Raw genomic sequence first — 19,430 nt, 5'->3', positions numbered from 1 at the left:
GCTTGTTTATTCCATGTGTAACTCTTTGTTGTTGTTTGTGTCACACTGCTTTGCTTTATCTTGGCCAGGTCACAGTTGTAAACAAGAACTTGTTCTCAAATGGCCTACCTGGTGAAATAATAAATAAATAAAAGGCACTAGGCTAGGTACTGGAAGGTCACAGGTTCTAGTCTTGTGGATTCACTTTCTCAAAAAAGGCATATTTATAGTCCTTGCATTAAGATGTGCTTTTCATGATCTGATCAAGACAACCCAATCATTATTTGTTCTATTGAAATGCATTCCGGCATTTGATCTTGTCATGCATGTTCCACAACAGTAACTTTCACACCTGTGCTTAGCTGCTTTCATTCTCTCCTTGTGCTGATAATGGCTTGACATGACAGAATATCAGTTTTGGCCTTTATTTTAACAACCAAGTTAGTGTGCTGCTCTTACATACGCGTACAACTGCAGTCATGTTTATGAAACAATTGGTATGGAGACAATCACTACAAAAAAAAGTTTAGCATAATATGTATGGTTATGGAAAATATTTAGGACAGAGACAAATGCTTTGAGGTGGTGGCCCTCAAACAAACACAAAACATTGGTTTAATATTTTAATTTAAAAAAAAAAAAGTACTCAAGGTTTTCATGGTGTATTTACATAAAATCAAAAGACACACCTTGGTTTGGAAGCAATGCATCATGGGGTATGTAAAGCCGAGATTGACGGGAGATTTAGTTCTGGTTTCTAGCCACACAGCTAATCAGTGTACACTCAAAATACTTGTGCCTTTTTAGATTTTAATATTTTTATATGTTGAATAACAGAGCGGTTATCAATGCTAAGAGGCAAAGAGAGATTTGACCCCATAATGAAGTCAAAATATATAAAAAGCAAACACAATGCTTATAAAAGATAAAAGTTCAGATCTTTTCAAATATATACCAACCAAATATATAAAACAATGATTAAAATATAGAATCTGTAATTAAAAGATAACATAAGGCCCACAAAATAAATAAACAATAAATAAATAAATAATATAAATACAAAAAAAAGTTGATACATTTCAGATTGGGACATCATTAGAAACGGTATAATTTAGGGCCAAAAAAAGCCTTTATACCAGTGTCATGCCAATGCTGGCAACAATCAGATTGGCGTTAGACTAGATTGTTTTGATGATATTACCTTTCGGAAACACTGAATCTTAACGGTTTGGTTATGAAGCCCGAAAAGTGATAATGTAGTAAAGAAAACGTGTCTAGTTACCTATTCATTCTAGTGATAAATTATTGGGTGACAGTCTTCGACAGGGTACAACTTCTCATGGAACCATATTTCATGTGGTTCATGTCTAGCATGACTCCTGAACGTATCCTTGGGATATAACTTACTATATAATAAAATAGGCGATAATGTCGATAATATTACACAGATAACTTTACGTACTAACACAAAGTCAGACAGTTGAAAACAAATATGCACTATATGAACAGAAAAGGAACACTTTGGATAATGTAACATTTTACATGAATGTTTGGAAGGACAAAAAAAAGCTGAAGTTGACTAATGTACTAAAACACAGTTGAAACAAATGAAAAGGCTCTCGCTAATCTACCTTATTTCAAAATGGTGCTTCAGCTTTGATCCCCACAATGCATTACTTAGGAACCCACGGGTGTGTTGTTGAAAGACTGAACACGTGAGCCATATATTCAATCATTCATTCAGTACATATCTCCACAAATCATTCATTCGGTACATATCTCCACAATCATTCATTTGGTACATATCTCCACAATTTGGACTTGCAAATCATGATATTGAGAGCAAGAATCTTAGAGTATTGCTTAACCAGAGATGACTAAATACATAAATTACTTCTCATCTGACCATCTGGCTTTAGAAGAAAATGTGTTCCATTATATAGAACGCAATATATAGAGAGGATAGATATAGAGAGCATTCATTCAATAATGGGATGTATCACATGTCCCGAGACTAAATCTAACAGTTACCCAATTATCTGAAAATAATATCCAAATCAACTTTGACTTCATTCATGCTTCTAGTATCAACGTATTGATACAAGTTAATCAGATTACACATTCAACATTCTTCCTAGCTGATTGCCTTGGTAACCAATATATTATTATGATAGCTAATGGTCCAAGAAAAGCACAACATAAAAAATAAAAAAATCAATTCAAATGTTATTTTACCATTTAAAATCAACCAAAAGTTGAGTGGGAAAATCTTGAAAACCTGTATAATAATATTTGGGTGTTGTGTTAGCTAGATAAACACTAAATACTTTGTTGTATGCACCTCTGTTAGTAGGTTAGGACTGCATTACTGTAAATGAGGTGAAAACTACATGCCCATGAACACATAAGCAATGCCACAGCTGCAGTAGTATGCCACTGTATGGAGCTTCAGGAGCTTACAGGGACTAGTTCATACAGGTCATTATAGTAAATGCATATTATAGTGCTGGTGGATATTTTTGTTTTCAGAGTGGAGTAGAAATGTCAACAGGGAGATGAAAGTCGTGAATATATGGGCCAGAGGCATGCAGTTCCCATAAGCACACCAAACGGAAATGAAAGGCACCATTGATATTTTTCTCTATTGAAATACTGCGAACCATTGCTACATACTAGTTTATTCCACTTTCTTCCATGACATGAACACGTACACATTTTTTTATTTATAAAAGACTTTATTCACTACTTCGCTAAAATACGTTTATTTATTTATTTATATATATATTTTTTTATTATTTTCCCCGCAAATACTTTAATTTATAGAAAATAAAGGTTGAATAGTGACATTTCTTTGAATCCGACTGAAGTAATTTTCTAAGCTATCTTTTTCATTTTATACAGCAATTGGATCTTGGTTGGAGATGACGCTGGATAACCTGGCTTGCAGGTTGTCCTGTGGGGAGAGTCGGAGTGCTAGGTTAGTCCTGCTGCCATCTGCGAGAGGTTCCACACTTATAGCCATGGGGTTCTGTAAGCTCAGGAAGGGCGTGTCCTCTCCCACGCGCTCCTCCTCCATCTCGCTCTCCGTACTGCTACCTAGGTCGATGGACTCCATGTTGTGGCCTGCTGCATGGCCATTGGGCTTTGTTCTATTGGCCCGGCGGCTGTTGCTGTTCTTGGCAAGTTTCTTAGGAAGGCTCTGCGGGGGAATGGGCGTTACTGTGACGGCGGAGCCGACCACCTCATACTCCTGCGTGGTCTCATAGTCGTCGTCCTCAACAATCCTCAGCGGGCTGGGCGGGGGGCTGTGGGCCTCATGGCCGTGGTTGTAGTGGGCAGACTTCCTCTTAGACTGGCTGATGTGGTGGTCGGGGCGCGGCTGGGTGGTGAACAGCAGGGGGCGCTCCTCCTCGCCAGAGGGGCTGACGGCCACAGAGGGGACCGAGGTGGCCAGGCTGGACAAGGGCGCCGACATCTCAGAGGGAGGGGAGCCCGGGGTCACGGGAGAGAGCAGCTCCACAGGAGACAGGCGGGTTGGGGTGGTCATCGCTGACACATACCTGACAGGCAGAACCAAGAGAGAATCCTCGATCAATTAGAAACAGAAAACACAAGTGTATTCACTAATACACCACCAGAATCAGTAATAAGAACCCATTTTGTTAAAGTGGCTTTAGCTCCACTACATTCCTGGTACAGTCTGAGCTATAGCTCATCACATGTATGGCTTTAGCTCCACTACATTCCTGGTACAGTCTGAGCTATAGCTCATCACATGTATGGCTTTAGCTCCACTACATTCACGGTACAGTCTGAGCTATAGCTCATCACATGTATGGCTTTAGCTCCACTACATTCCTGGTACAGTCTGAGCTATAGCTCATCACATGTATGGCTTTAGCTCCACTACATTCCTGGTACAGTCTGAGCTATAGCTCATCACATGTATGGCTTTAGCTCCACTACAGTCCTGGTACAGTCTGAGCTATAGCTCATCACATGTATGGCTTTAGCTCCACTACATTCCTGGTACAGTCTGAGCTATAGCTCATCACATGTATGGCTTTAGCTCCACTACATTCCTGGTACAGTCTGAGCTATAGCTCATCACATGTATGGCTTTAGCTCCACTACATTCCTGGTACAGTCTGAGCTATAGCTCATCACATGTATGGCTTTAGCTCCACTACATTCCTGGTACAGTCTGAGCTATAGCTCATCACATGTATGGCTTTAGCTCCACTACATTCATGGTACAGTCTGAGCTATAGCTCATCACATGTATGGCTTTAGCTAAGTGAAATAAATCCATAACAATGGATTTTGTGTCCTATAGGTACGTACAGTCAAATTGTCAAGGGCACATCCGATGAGCGTAGGCTCCTTTAGAGTGAAACACCGGATATCTACATGGTCTGGTTCAGGATACACATTCATTCATAATCCATTTCAGAAATAAGCTGTAGGACTGTATAGGCCTTTCTCCTGGTATGTGTGTGGAGGACAGAGACACTGAACTGAAGAGCACTGGACAGTCATTATGGTCGTCTCCGTCTGCCCTGGCATGTCATTAGGGTCGTCTGCCCTGGACAGTCATTAGGGTCGTCTGCCCTGGACAGTCATTAGGGTCGTCTGCCCTGGACAGTCATTAGGGTCGTCTGCCCTGGACAGTCATTAGGGTCGTCTGCCCTGGCATGTCATTAGGGCCGTCTGCCCTGGCATGTCATTAGGGCCGTCTGCCCTGGCATGTCATTAGGGTCGTCTGCCCTGGACAGTCATTAGGGTCGTCTCCGTCTGCCCTGGCATGTCATTAGGGCCGTCTGCCCTGGACAGTCATTAGGGCCGTCTGCCCTGGACAGTCATTAGGGCCGTCTGCCCTGGACAGTCATTAGGGCCGTCTGCCCTGGACAGTCATTAGGGCCGTCTGCCCTGAACAGTCATTAGGGCCGTCTGCCCTGGACAGTCATTAGGGCCGTCTGCCCTGGACAGTCATTAGGGCCGTCTGCCCTGGACAGTCATTAGGGCCGTCTGCCCTGGCATGTCATTAGGGCCGTCTGCCCTGGCATGTCATTAGGGCCGTCTGCCCTGGCATGTCATTAGGGCCGTCTGCCCTGGCATGTCATTAGGGCCGTCTGCCCTGGCATGTCATTAGGGCCGTCTGCCCTGGCATGTCATTAGGGCCGTCTGCCCTGGCATGTCATTAGGGCCGTCTGCCCTGGCATGTCATTAGGGTCGTCTCCGTCTGCCCTGGACATGTCATTAGGGTCGTCTCCGTCTGCCCTGGCATGTCATTAGGGTCGTCTGCCCTGGACAGTCATTAGGGTCGTCTTCCGTCTGCCCTGGCATGTCATTAGGGCCGTCTGCCCTGGACAGTCATTAGGGCCGTCTGACCTGGACAGTCATTAGGGCCGTCTGCCCTGGCATGTCATTAGGGCCGTCTGCCCTGGCATGTCATTAGGGCCGTCTGCCCTGGACAGTCATTAGGGCCGTCTGCCCTGGCATGTCATTAGGGCCGTCTGCCCTGGCATGTCATTAGGGCCGTCTGCCCTGGCATGTCATTAGGGCCGTCTGCCCTGGCATGTCATTAGGGCCGTCTGCCCTGGCATGTCATTAGGGTCGTCTGCCCTGGCATGTCATTAGGGTCGTCTGCCCTGGCATGTCATTAGGGTCGTCTGCCCTGGACAGTCATTAGGGTCGTCTGCCCTGGACAGTCATTAGGGTCGTCTGCCCTGGACAGTCATTAGGGTCGTCTGCCCTGGCATGTCATTAGGGCCGTCTGCCCTGGCATGTCATTAGGGTCGTCTGCCCTGGACAGGGTCATTAGGGTCGTCTGCCCTGGCATGTCATTAGGGTCGTCTGCCCTGGCATGTCAGAGTGATGTGCACAGATGGGTTCTCTCAGACTCAGTCGACCTGTGACCTCAGAGACAGGTGTGCTACCTGCTGTGCTGTCTGCAGCTCGACTGACAACACAGGTACACCTGCGCTCATCAGCAACACATTGATTTACTAATGGGGACTTATGAAGTCGTCATTGTCCATTAACTTTGATCTAGGAGGGCCTGTGAAGTCTAAATATAGGACAGCTCATAGGAGACCTCTGCTAATAAAAACACTTTAATTCAGAAGACCAAGATAACATGGCAATACCACAAATCTTGGATTCAATCTTGGTTTACTGTATATTCATAAATAAATGCCATAATTTATAAAATGCATGTTATTCTCTAAAAATGATCACCAAGTATAATCCTTAAAATATAACTGATTATTCAGTGGATATCTCTGTACAACTCAGATAACTAGAAGTAGGGGACACCATCATTAATTACAAACCCTCCATTAGGTGTATGGGCTGAAGGGCGGTTGTAGTGCATAGCATAGCAACATGAGCTCCAGATGTCTTTCTCCTACCTCTCACTGTACGGAGAGTCCCTGTAGGAGTCTGGCGTGTCTCCAGAGTTCTTTAGGTAGGCACTCAGGTCTCTGGCGCCACCTGTGGCGTTCAGACGACCCCGGTGGCTGGGCGTGGCGTGCCGGCTGTTCTCTCCCGATGACTTCACCAAGACAGAGCGGCTGTCGGAGAGGGCACTCTCGTTGTGGCCGTTACTCCAGCTGAAGAGAGAGAGAGTGAGACAGAGGAGAATGAAGAGGGGAAACAGAAGAGAGAGCGAGAGAACGGGTGAGAGGAGAATGGAGAGGGGAGACAGAAGAGAATGAATTGCTTCTCTTAAATGAGGTCAAAACAATGGCCGCTTCCGACAATGACGTAAGCTGTAAACACTGTAAATCATGTCTATTGCAGACCTGGGTTCAAATACTATTTGAAATAATTTAAAATACTTCAGCTGGGCTTGTTTGAGCTTGCCTGGCTTAATGGACCAATGCTTACCCCACCCATCTGGCACTTCAGGCAGGCTAGAGCGAAAGCACAAAGTATTTTAATGATTTAAAATAGTATGTGAACCCAGGTCTGCTCTATTCTAACGTATAGTTAGAGACACTGGCCTATAAAACCCACTTCTTCATAATGGATCTAGAATCCACAAGACACTTTGACCTGTACATTGCTCTACAAGTTCTCTGGAAACCTCATCAATTCTCCCTGAGCCTTGGTTGTCCCATACTAGCTAATGATGCACCACCATACATTGTCCCCTGCGGTTTTGCTTGTGCAATCTGAGATCACAGAACTGCAGGACCTGATCCTAGATCAGCACTCCTACTCTGAAATGCTTTGTGAATACGGGCCACGGTTTATGTTGAATCCAGTGAATATCACTGAGTGAGCGAGGTGATTTGCAGGCAATCGTGCAACAGGATGGGTAATCATCGTATCAACCGCCGACTGATACCAACGTGAATGAATTGCTTTTCAAAACCCCCCTGAAAAAAACAGAGGGAAAGAGGAAAAGCGGAAGTGGCTGGGGGGGAAACAAGACGGACTCGAACTAAGATCGCTCAGAGGGCCCAGCGGTAATATGACACATTGAAGGAGATAAATAGGACTTTATCTAAGACACATTATTACAGTATCTTCTTAGAGCCAGTGCTATAGCTCGTCACTTTGTAAAAGTGGATGACTTTTACAGACGGAAGGAGAGGCGGCAAGAAATCTGTCGTGTAGGTTCGTATAGGGTTACCTTTGACTGGAGGTGTGGGTGACCGTTGTGGACTGATGTGCTGATGATGTGTACAGGCTCGTTGAGAAGGATGTTTCCGTTTCCTTCTCGATTACATGCTGCGCAGGCAATGCATTGTTAGACACAAATTGCTATAAAGGGAAAACAAAATCAAGCGTCACTAATATGAAATCACATCATGCTTATATGAAACGTGCAGATACTGTAGCTAACATGCCAACAAATGTACAGTGCATTCGGAAAGTATTCAGACCCCTTGACTTTCTCAACGTTTTTTTCTGTTACAGCCTTATTCTAAAAATGTATTGAATAAATTGTTTTCCTCATCAATCTACACACAACACCCCATAATGACAAATCAAAAACAGGTTTTTCGAAATCTTTGCAACATTTATAATTTTTGTTCTTCCATTGATCATTCTTGAGCGGTTTCTACAACTTCATTGGAGTCCACCTGTGGTTTGGAAACGCACAGACCTGTCTATATAAGGTCCCAAGCCATGAGGTCGAAGGAATTGGCAGTAGAGCTCTGAGACAGGATTGTGTCGCGGCACAGATCTGGGGAAGGGTACCAAAGAAAGTCTGCAGCATTGAAGGTCCTCAAGAACACAGTGGCCTCCATCATTCTTAAATGGAAGAGGTTTGGAACCACCAAGACTCTTCCTACAGCTGGCCCGCACGGCCAAAAACTGAGCAATCGGGGGAGAAGGCCCTTGGTCAGGGAGGTGACCAAGAACGCGATGGTCACTCTGACCTAGCTCCATAGTTCCTCTGTGGAGATGGGAGAATCTTCCAGAAGGACAACTATATCTAGCACCACCAATCAGGCCTTCATGGTAGAGTGGCCAGATGGAAGCCACTCCTCAGTAAAAGGCACATGACAGCCTGCTTGGAGTTTGCCAAATGGCACCTAAAGGACTCTGATCATGAGAAACAAGATTATCTGGTCTGATGAAAGCAAAATGTTACTATTTGGCCTGAATGCCAAGTGTCACGTCTGGAGGAAACCTGGCACCATCCCTACGGTGAAGCATGGTGGTGGCAGCATCATCATGCTGTGGTGATGTTTCTCAGCGGCAGGGACTGGGAGACTAGTCAGGATCGAGGGAAAGCAAAGTACAGAGAGACTCTTGATGAAAACCTGCTCCAGAGCACGCAGGACCTCAGACTGGGGCGAAAGTTCACCCTCCAACAGGACAACAACCCTAAACACACAGCCAAGACAATGCAGGAGTTCTGAATGTCCTTGAGTCGTCCAGCCAGAGCCCAGACTTGAACCGATATAGCATCTCTGGAGAGACCTGAAAATAGCTGGGTAGTGACGCTCCCCATCCAACCTGACAGAGCTTGACAGGATCTGCAGAAAAGAATGGGAGAAACTCCCCAAATACAGGTGTGCCAAGCTTGTAGCGTCATACCCAAGAAGACTCAAGGCTGTAATAGCTGCCAAAGGTGCTTCAACAAAGTACTGAGTAAAGGGTCTGAATACTTATGTAAATGTAATATTTCCATTTGATTTTTTATTTTACACATTTGCACAAAAAAAATGCTTTGTCATTATGGGGTATTGTGTGTAGATTGGTGAGGAAAAACAAACAATTTAATCCATTTTAGAATAAAATGTGGAAAAAGTTAAGGGGTCTGAATACTTTCAGAATGAACTGTATGTATTGGAAACAGAGTGAGAGTTACTCTAGCGTAGTTCTCCTTGTTAGAAGTAATAGCTATGTGAGTGACTTACATTGACAAGCTGGACATTTTCAAGGGGAGGGTTAGAAATCTGAGGGCCATTAGCCATAATGGTGTTTCTCTCATTTCGTAGGCTCTGCCTCAGACGATCATGAAGCTTTTTCCTCTGCTTTCTGTGCACGGAAAGACAAAACTGCATCGTGAGACGGACCAATCATAGAGCCAATAACAAAAACAGACGGATGACAGATTTTTGTCTAAGGTTGACAGAGGTTGTGATTGACAATAAAATGATTTAAATCTCTAGGCTATTATCTCATGGAAGCTTCAAAATACGTAATAAGGACAAGGATACCTAATAGTAAATACTGATTGAGTTTAGCGTAAAAATGTTACGTGAATTACTTTGTTTTGCAGTAGGCAACCACACACATGATTCCAACCACTAGGAGTGCAATGCAGATTCCTGTTATTGTTAATACACGTTTCTGATACAGCTCCTCTGCTTCTGAAAAAGAGGACAATGCATTCTTAAAACTCCACAACATGCAGACCTATAGTGTCACATACAAACCAAACCCAATGGAGACAAACAAACGTGTTTTAGGTTATATATTAAAGGTTATACATTCACAGAAACAAACAAACCCGGGGCGCGTTCAGCAGTACGCAACGTTTTGGAACGTTCAGATAGAAATCAGTTTTGTAGAACCAACTACAATGCCTCTGACATGTAGAATAAAGAATCACGTTGGCTCTACTCATGGCATTTCTATCTGCAACGTCCACCAACGTTTGGGTTCTGAACATGCCCCCAGATTTAACATTGTATTAGTGGGCGTTGGTTGAAAACCGAGACGGTGGAAATGTAATGCATTGATCGGAGGAGGCAGTTCTGCTGAGTCGGAGTCCGGTTGGAATGCCAGGAAGTGTTAGTTCAAGGTCGGGCTCAGTAATCATGACCAGGCAAACCACAGAATATGCATTCTCTGCAATGTATTCTAACCAGCCCACGTGTTACTAATACAACAGATGCATATATATAAAAGATAGTCATTCATCAAACAGTTAAAATCACTCCGATGTAAAATGTTAATATTCTAATATTGCAAACGGTGCAGCATGTTTGTTCACAGGACCCAATGCTTGGAATTACGGAATATTTGCATTTCAATCTTTTCACAGGTATGAGGTTACAGGTTTACCAGATTAGGTGATCAAGTGAAATTTACACTAAACAAAAATATAAACGCAACATGTAAAGTGCTGGTCTCATGTTTCATGAGCGGAAATAAAAGATTCCATTTGTTTACATCCCTGTTAGTGAACATTTCTCCTTTGTCAAGATAATCCATCCACCTGACAGGTGTGGAATATCCAGAAGCTGATTTACCAGCAGAATCATGGGGCCTCTCGAGTGGCGCAGCGGTCTAATGCACTGCATCATAGTGGTTGAGGCGTCACTACAGACCCGGGTTCGATCCCAGGCAGTGACCGGGAGTCCCATAGGGCGGTGCACAATTGTCCCAGCATCGCCCGGGTTAGGGGAGGGTTTGGCCAGGGGCGCTTTACTTGGCTCATTGTGCTCTAGCGACTCCTTGTGGCGGACCGGGAGCCTGCAAGCTGACTTCAGTTGAACAGTGCTTTCTCCGACACATTGGTGAGGCTGACTTCCAGGTTAAGCTGCGGTTAAGCGGCGGTTGTTAAGGTGCACAGTTTGGTGGGTCATGTTTCGGAGGATGCATGACTGGACCTTTCCCTCTCCCGAGCACTTTGGGGAGTTGCAGCGATGAGCTGCTCTGGTGGACATTCCTGCAGTCAGCATGGCAATTGTATTGTGTGACAAAACTGCACATTTTAGTGGCTTTGTAATTGAAATTGGGAGAAAAAGGGGGTAAAATACACTAAAATTGTCACGCCACAGAATGCCACAGATGCACTTGGCATGCTCACTGCAGGAATGTCCACCAAAGCTGTTGCCAGAGAATTTAATGTCAATTTCTCTGTCGTTTTAGAAAGTTTGACAGTACGTCCAACTGGCCTCACAATCACAGACCACGTGTATGGTGTCGTGTGGGTGAGCAGTTTGCTGATGTCAACGTTGTGAACAGAGTGCCCCATGGTGGCGGTGGGGTTACGGTATGGGCAGGCATAAGCTACGGACAACTAACACAATTGCATTTTATCGATGGCAATTTGAATGCGCAACAAAAACCGTAACGAGATCCTGAGGCCCATTTTTTGGGGGTATCTGTGATCAACAGATGCATATCTGTATTCCCAGTCATGTGAAAGCCATCGATTAGGGCCTAATGCATTTATTTAAATTGACTGATTTCTGCCATATGAACTGTAACTCAGCAAAATAGATGAAATTGTTGCATGTTGCGGTTATATTTTTGTTCAGTGTATAATTATACGAACTGTTCCGTTTTCGCACCTAGTTCATACTTTAGTCCTATTTTTTTATTTTTTTTTAATGGTTGGTTCGCTGAGGTATTAGGTGTCCTGTGAACAAATTATGCTACAAACAGTCAGTCTTTTAAATGAAAAACAATCAATTGTCAATTGTTCAGAGTTAGCATCAACATCATTTAAAAAAGACACAGCAAAAACTGCCATCACTGATGAGACATGGGTAGGAACCATGAGATGACAGGAGAACACAAAGGGACACAGTTGGGGTGACGGACACATACATACATCCACATGGTACAGTAGGAAATAGGAAGACCGGAAGGAAAGAGATGAAATGAAAGGGGTAGCAAGGGAGGATGCCGTCAGTGTATTTGGCATGACATGCTAAACACTGGGTGGAACAGAGGAGGGTTCAGGGTAACGGCAAAAGCAAGAGTTGAAGGGAATCTGATCATACAGTATAACCACACTGCAGCCTCTCTGGCCACCTAGCTTATATAAATGTGTCTTACACAGTCACAAGAGATAGTGTACTGTAGTTCAGATGCTTGTATGAGTCTAATGTGAGTTTATGGTGGTCATTGTAGGACTTAATTTGTGTGTTGGTCATTTTAGGACCTACTCTTAGTTTGTATGGGTTAATTCGACTATATGCTATCACATTGAGGTTTCCCAAAAAGTATAATTGAAGGTGTCATTAGCATATTTGAGCTACATATTGCAATGTGTATGTGTGTTTATCATTCTATAACAAATATGGTATGTTATGCCTGTATGATCCCTTCATTGGCACAAGGAAACTGGCTGGAGTTGGGGTGGGGGGGCAGGCTCAAGCTTCTAATCCTACATTTGCAAACTAACGAGGAAGGAACGATCCATACCCATAAATTCAATCCCAAGATGTTCTGCCAATGCAGAAAGGTGACAAAAAGAAAAGAGAAGAGGTATTTTTCAGACGAGGTGTTATTCAGAACTATATTGCTCATCAAATGGCTAATCAGTGTTTCTACAGAGAATGGAATATGGAGATCAAAGTGGTGCATAATACCCAACTCTTTCATCACGTAGAATCATTCTAGAATCATCTTAGAGGAAACCTACAGTATGATCAGAATTGATGTAAATGGCATGTTATGTAGAAGTGTCCAGACACTTTTTGGGGGGCAATTTCCACTTGGTAATTTTTCACTTCAACTTTGTTAAATGTTTTTAATCGCTTCCCTGACACTCCAGAACGAGCCTGAGGAAGTCAATGGCTGGTGGGGTAAGTTGGTCAAAACCAAGTGAAAATCGCCCCCCAAAAAGTGTCTGGACATTTCTATAACATATTATTTACATAAAAAAAATAGATTGTAAAAACAAAAGTGAACTTTTCCTTTAAGGAGAAAAGGCTTAAGTGTACTGTACTTCTATTTAAAGTATCTTACGTGATTATCCATTCTATTAGACACTTACAAGTGTTAAGAAGATTTTACCACAACTACGAAAAGTGATCAAAAACCTAAACCCATTGAATACCGAGTTCATCAAAAATGCATTCAAAATGTATCCATCTGCTAAGGTAAGTCCAGTGGCATGCGCATGCAAACATCACTTTGCTTGCATTATCAATGGTAATGTCTCTACACGTCAATTAGGCAGGTTAAGGGGCACTAGTTAGGGCACTTGTCGTTCACCGGTAAACACTACCTCATGCTATGTGAGGACCATGCACGGTTTCCATTCCCTACAAAGTCAATATTAGTCATACCAAATTCTCATTTGTCATTACTCGGATCAACAGCCATGCCTGTTAAATATGTTTCCAGGAATAAACAAATAAGAAAAAAAGAATTTTAAACGTAATACTGCATAACATATCCTAGTAACCAACATCAAATACAACACTTTGGTATAGAAAAAGAGCAGAGCTTTCAACTGTTTAACTGGACAATGGCTCAACAGGAGTAAAAGCCATGGTTAAAATGTTTGTGCCTTTAGATAGCTTTATCCATTGACTTGAACATCCTTGATGTAAAGGACGACGATCTATTATTAATTGTTAGGGTTTACAAACTTACTGTGATGTACTTCCGATTCTTTCTTTGACAATAGGCTACAATTATCTTATCATGCTGTTATTTAGTTAATAGCGGTGTTATCGAAGGAGGTACAATGTCATTATAAAAAAAAACTTAGTATAGGAAGAGAATGCATATTTATTCTTGAGTAATTCTGACATATTCAAATGTCTTGTTTGTCTTTAAAAAAAACGATGCAAAACATAAACAACGTGATGACTGGTCTGTATGTGAGCAGCGCCCATTGTCATGTTGGCTCCATTGATTGCGTTTGACTTGTGAACCCCCAGCTTAGAAGCTCCAAGGCACCTTTTATATGACTGGCCCAGTAACACTGCTCTGAAAAATGTATTGAAATTCTGCCAATAATTTACCTTATCCTGGGTTATAAATGGGATTAGATTTAGTTGCATTATGCTCATGTGACAAAACATTGTCATATTAGACAAAATATTGTCATAATAAATCAGGCAGTAGTTTACAAGCATGTTCCGTGGTAACCTACGCATGTTCTTTACTTAAACATTGTGTGCGACAACAATAACAACCACTATGTTTTCAATTCAATGACTCATCTCGTTGTTACCCAATATCAAAGTCCTGCTTTCACTATAGTATGACCGCTGACCGAGTTGCATAGGGTCTGTAACTTTCACTACATGGTCATAGGTAACCGTCACCCCTCAGGAGAGTAGAGTACTATCAATACCAACAACACCCTCAACTACTCTCGCTGGGTCAATCAAGGACAAGTCAAATACGAGGCAAAAGACTCTTCCCTAAAGACTACTCTAAACAGACTCTAAGTGGGCGCCACAAATGCCTCCATTTTGAGTAGCATGCCAGCGTCCCACAGCAGACCTTGTCAGGAGGCGAAGTGTAAATAAAGGTCTCAGCTCGTATGAACTGCTGACGAGTCCGTCTTCACATCTGTCCTCTCCAACCTCGGCTGCGTTCACACAGCGAACTTTTTTTTTTAAACTGACTTTTGGCAACAGCCATACGGAGACATTAAAGTATTAATGTTGAATATTATATTAAAGCCCCCGCCCACCCATTTGGAGAATACTTCCTGATCGTCAAGGATAGAGCTTCCTTTCTCGTGTTATACAACACCCCCAGCATCCCTCCTCCTCCTCTGCAGCAGTAAGGGTCTCCTGTTGCATGCTTGGCAGCGTGCCACCACTGTAGCTCCAGACAGGGCGTTTGTCCCTGGCTAGATAAAAGCTACCGACTGGGAGGAGAAGGAGTGGGCTACGACGATGAAACGAACAGATAGCGACAGCAGCATTCCTTTAATTAGTTCATCCAATACACTAGCTGACATCTCAGGGAGACCCAAAATATAACTCTCTGTTCCTCCACGCTCCGAGTTACATTTACATCTCAATGGGAAGATTTCTTTCCTTCCGCCTCGGAGATGAAAGCATGGTTGTTTGCTGTTTTGCCAGGTAACCTCCGGAAATTGAGGCCACTGGGCTGTAAGGTGAGTGGGTTAGTCAGAGTGATAAAGTGCACTGGGGCCCAGTGCCTGGGCAGCTGCCATTCATCTCCCTCTTGGCCTCTCCATGACATCAAAAAGGTCTCTTTAACAGGGTCTGTTCAGTTCTTTACAGTGCCTCCATAATCCACAATGACCCCCACACACCTACCATAAGTGTTATTGCTCTTCAGGGAAGAAAACATATTGCCTTGTTAAAGATCAACTCAAACTTGATATCTTATTTAGATTGGTCCCAGTCATAGGCAATGAGTATCAACACAGAGCTTTTTTTTAATATTCCAAACTACACTACTGTCCCCTGCCTCATATTTGAAGGTCCCAGTTTGGAAAGCTGAATATACAGTTTGAGTTTCACTTTCCTTCTTCTATAATTTTGAGTGACATAACGAACACAACATCAGTTAACTAGAACGCTTCAAACGGTTTCAAATGACATCCAAGTCAACAAAACAAGGCAAAAACCTCTTATCATGCAGGTATGGGATACATACAACATAATAAAAAACACAAAAACCTAAAAATCTGTCTAAAGAACCTGAGAGGAAAACGAAGCAACAGGAAGTAGCGCTGATTGAGCATGCTCCAATCAAAAGCACAGACAGGAAGAGGAAATAGACGTACTGTAGAAACTGGCCATTACGTAGTTTTGGCAGCGATCACCAGTAAATTCATTTGGACACCTGAGAGGGAAACAAAAGAGTGACAGACAGAAGAGAGAAGAGAAGATGAGTTTACACCAGATCTACGGAAGACCCACGCGCATCGCTGGTGTTGTCAGGACGACCCATATGTCTCGCAAACATCGCCATCAGTCATGTTTGCGAAAAACATACGTACTTGAGAGAAAAGTCCCAATCAATGTCTTATTCAACAGGCCTCAAATTTCAGCAAATGTTTAGCTCGTGCATTCTGATTCCAAGGAGATTGAATGAATTAGAATTAGCTGTGGACACAATGCCCACATATTTGTCCCATAATCAACCTCTTTCGATCAATCTAGAAAGGCCTCAGAACAGAAGCGGATGAGAATTTGAGTCAGGATCAAAGTGTGTGTATGTCTATTAGTAATCTGTAGGCCTCTCCACACACACACACCTGTCCTAAACGAATCGTTGGGACGGATGTATTGGCCGTCTGGCTCTTGGAGGGACAGTGATTGGAACTTTGGAACAGGGATGAAACACCAGAGATGACACGTGTGGCTGGGTTCACTTGAATGCACATACGTTTTGGGTTTCTGACTCTCACAGGCACAGTGGCTTGACATCGATTCCCAGTGTATCCCGTTAAGCACCTAGGGGGGCAGAGAGGGAGTGAGACGCACAACACAGCACTGACACAGTACACAGATGTAACACACACAAAAACAAATGCACGGAAACACAAATGCATGGAATCCAGGTGATGTCAACAGTTCCAATCCAGCACTTCCATTGACTTACCTGTTCATATTTTGTCTATACATTTAAAATGTTGTTCATTTAGCAGACACTCTTATCCAGAGCCAAACAGATTTTTCACTTCGGCTTGGGGATTGGAACCAGCGAACTGTCGGTTACTGGCCCAACGCTCTTAACCACTAGGCTACCTGTCGCCCCCCCCAATATAGTGTACATCTGTGTAAAACAGAGTAGATATAGTGCTTCAGATGTACCCTTTGTAATTACCTCACTAGTGTTAGGTTGGATGACTAAGACACCAGTAAACCACTTCAGACAGAGGCGTCAATAAGACATGGGTGGCACCACCCTGTGCCTGATGTAACGTCTACCAAGTGGCGGCACATGAACAAATGAATCCTTTCAATACAATCTAAATCACTAGAGACTTTGCTCATAAAAAAAATTGCAACATCCTGTCCAATGCTGAGTTTTTAGAAGAAAAAAAACCCTGCCTTTTTCTAAACTTCTTCATTTGTAAGTTCAGTTTGTGTACTGAAGCATGCATTAAAGTGTTGTTTTGGGGGGCGAACACTGGTCGATTCTGAACGGATACTTTTCAGCTGGCCATCTGGTGACTGATGACAGAGCAGGAGGCTGAGTAAAGCCCTGCTAAAGAAGAGATTGTGGCGTGAGATAGATAGACTCCAACAAGCCAGTCCAGCTGTGCCTCGGTTCTTACATGGTCTCAGCAGCTGGCTGCTGGGCAAGCCCTTTCTCTCAGAAACACAGAAAGAAAGAGAGGAGAGGAGAGAGGGATGAGAAATAGAAGGGAACTGATAGTTGTAGCTGGTATGTATGCTTGTTTAACCATAACAGAGGTCAGTGACTGTTTTTAGGTAAAGTACTGTAAAATCTCTGAATATTGTGTGGCATGTATCCCAAATGCACTTGAATGGGAGTCCTGAATGAGCGGCAAGATAAATCAGTCTCCCCAGTGGAAATCTACACCGAACAAAAATATAAATGCAACATGTAGTGTTGGTCCCATGTTTCATGAGCTGAAATAAAATATCCCAGAAATTTTCCAACATGCACAAAACGCTTATTTCTCTCAAATGTTGTGCACAAATCTGTTTACATCCCCGTTGGTGAGCATTTCTCAAGATAATCCCATCCACCTGACCGGTGTGGCATATCAAGAAGCTGATTAAACTACATGATCATTACACAGGTGCACCTTGTGCTGGGAACAATATCAGGCCACTCTAAAATGTGCAGTTTGTCACACAACACAATGACACAGATGTCTCCAGTTTTGAGGGAGCGTGCCATTGGCATGCTGACTGCAGGAATGTCCATCAAAGCTGTTGCCAGACAATTAAACGTTCATTTCTCTACCATAAACTGCCTCAAATGTCGTTTTACAGAATTGGGCAGTACGTCCAACCGGCCTCACAACCACAGACCACGTGTAACCACACCTTCCCAGGTCCTCAACACCCGGTTTCTTCACCTGCGGGACCGTCTGAGTGCAGCCACATGGACAGCTGATGAAACTGAGTATTTCTGTCTGTAATAAAGCCCTTTTGTGGGGAAAAACTAATTCTGATTGGCTGTGTCTGGCTCCCCAGTGGGTGGGCCTATGCCCTCCCAGGCCCACCAAAGCTGTGCCCCTGCCCAGTCAGGTGAATTCCATAGATTAGGGCCTAATGAATTTATTTCAATTGACTGATTTTCTTATATGAACTGTAACTCAGTAAAAATGTTGAAATTGTTGCATGTTCCCTTTATATTTTTGTTCAGTATAGTTCAATAATTTTAAGGGAGATTTTGACAAGGTCAGCCCATGACAACAGCATCATGAGGACGTTATTAGAATTAAACGGCATTTAAAAAAAAGACCATGATCAAAGACACATTCATATTGGCTATATCTATTTAATTTGCTATAAATAATGGAGGAGGGGATCAGGATATAGAGCGCTGCTTCCATGATGTTCTGACCCTCCCACGCTGTGTCCCTGCTAGAGAATCCCTGCTCCTACTGTTCAGGCTTCAGCGAAAATCGGGCTCCCCGGTGACCCTGGCAGACAGGTTATTTCCTCAGATAGAGTTATTTCTAAGGATCCATAACGTCCGAAATGGGGAGGAAGACAAACAGGTTTTTTTTCTCCCCTCCCTCCAGTGACAGCGAGCAGCATTACTTAAAAGATACAAAAGCCGTTGGAGACAGAAGCATATTTGTGCTTAGTCACTGAAGTATTTAAGAGGAAACTCAATCTGGCGGTGGATGGTAAGAGTCTTATGTATTGGATGGCCCAGTGCCAAAGTGTATCCTTGGCAATGTCAAGCCTTGTGTCAGGCACTTAGAGGAGCTGCAGTAATATTTCCCTCCTCATGCATTTGCTGCTGTAAGGGAAGTGGTAAAACCATGAGGTGTAATGAGTAGGGCCACAGTTGAAAGACACTATGCAGCATCACCATCTCAGCACGTCTTTTGAAAACTACTGGATGTTCTAACCACAAATGTAAAAGACGTAAAATACAAATTGTGAGATGCTGTTGATAAAAATGATCATAGTGACTGGATAATTATGCAGAGTGGGCCTCTGAATGCTTGTTACGGAGCCACCCACTTTGCTAGAAGTGACGTCAGACCAGTGTACTTTTATTTATTTAACTAGGCAAGTCAGTTAAGAACAAATTCTTATTTACAATGGCGGCCTATCCCGGGTAAACCCGGACGACGCTAGGCC

At 43.3% G+C, this 19,430-nt stretch overlaps 1 protein-coding gene across 8 annotated transcripts in view; it reads right to left on the bottom strand.

The window, feature by feature from the left end:
* Positions 1–390: 390 nt before the first annotated feature.
* The window catches only part of nrg1 (neuregulin 1), a 162,305-nt gene continuing 143,265 nt past the window's right edge, over positions 391–19,430 (bottom strand). For 3 of the 8 annotated variants that reach the window (XM_071351327.1, XM_071351333.1, XM_071351331.1), the window contains 7 exons: positions 15,914–15,972; positions 12,610–12,633; positions 9,716–9,818; positions 9,363–9,483; positions 7,622–7,752; positions 6,393–6,593; positions 391–3,539 (listed from right to left, as the gene is read on the bottom strand). In XM_071351327.1, coding sequence (XP_071207428.1) covers positions 2,873–3,539; positions 6,393–6,593; positions 7,622–7,752; positions 9,363–9,483; positions 9,716–9,818; positions 12,610–12,633; positions 15,914–15,972 — 1,306 coding nt within the window. In that variant the 3' untranslated portion in view covers positions 391–2,872. Of the gene's footprint in view, positions 3,540–6,392; positions 6,594–7,621; positions 7,753–9,362; positions 9,484–9,715; positions 9,819–12,609; positions 12,634–15,913; positions 15,973–16,518; positions 16,587–19,430 lie in introns of all 8 variants that reach the window. The other 5 variants (XM_071351328.1, XM_071351334.1, XM_071351332.1 and 2 more) reach the window with 2 other exon arrangements.

Source organism: Salvelinus alpinus, chromosome 18 (assembly GCF_045679555.1).
Source record: "Salvelinus alpinus chromosome 18, SLU_Salpinus.1, whole genome shotgun sequence".
Lineage (NCBI taxonomy): Eukaryota > Metazoa > Chordata > Actinopteri > Salmoniformes > Salmonidae > Salvelinus > Salvelinus alpinus.
This window is presented reverse-complemented; position numbering and strand designations above follow the sequence as displayed.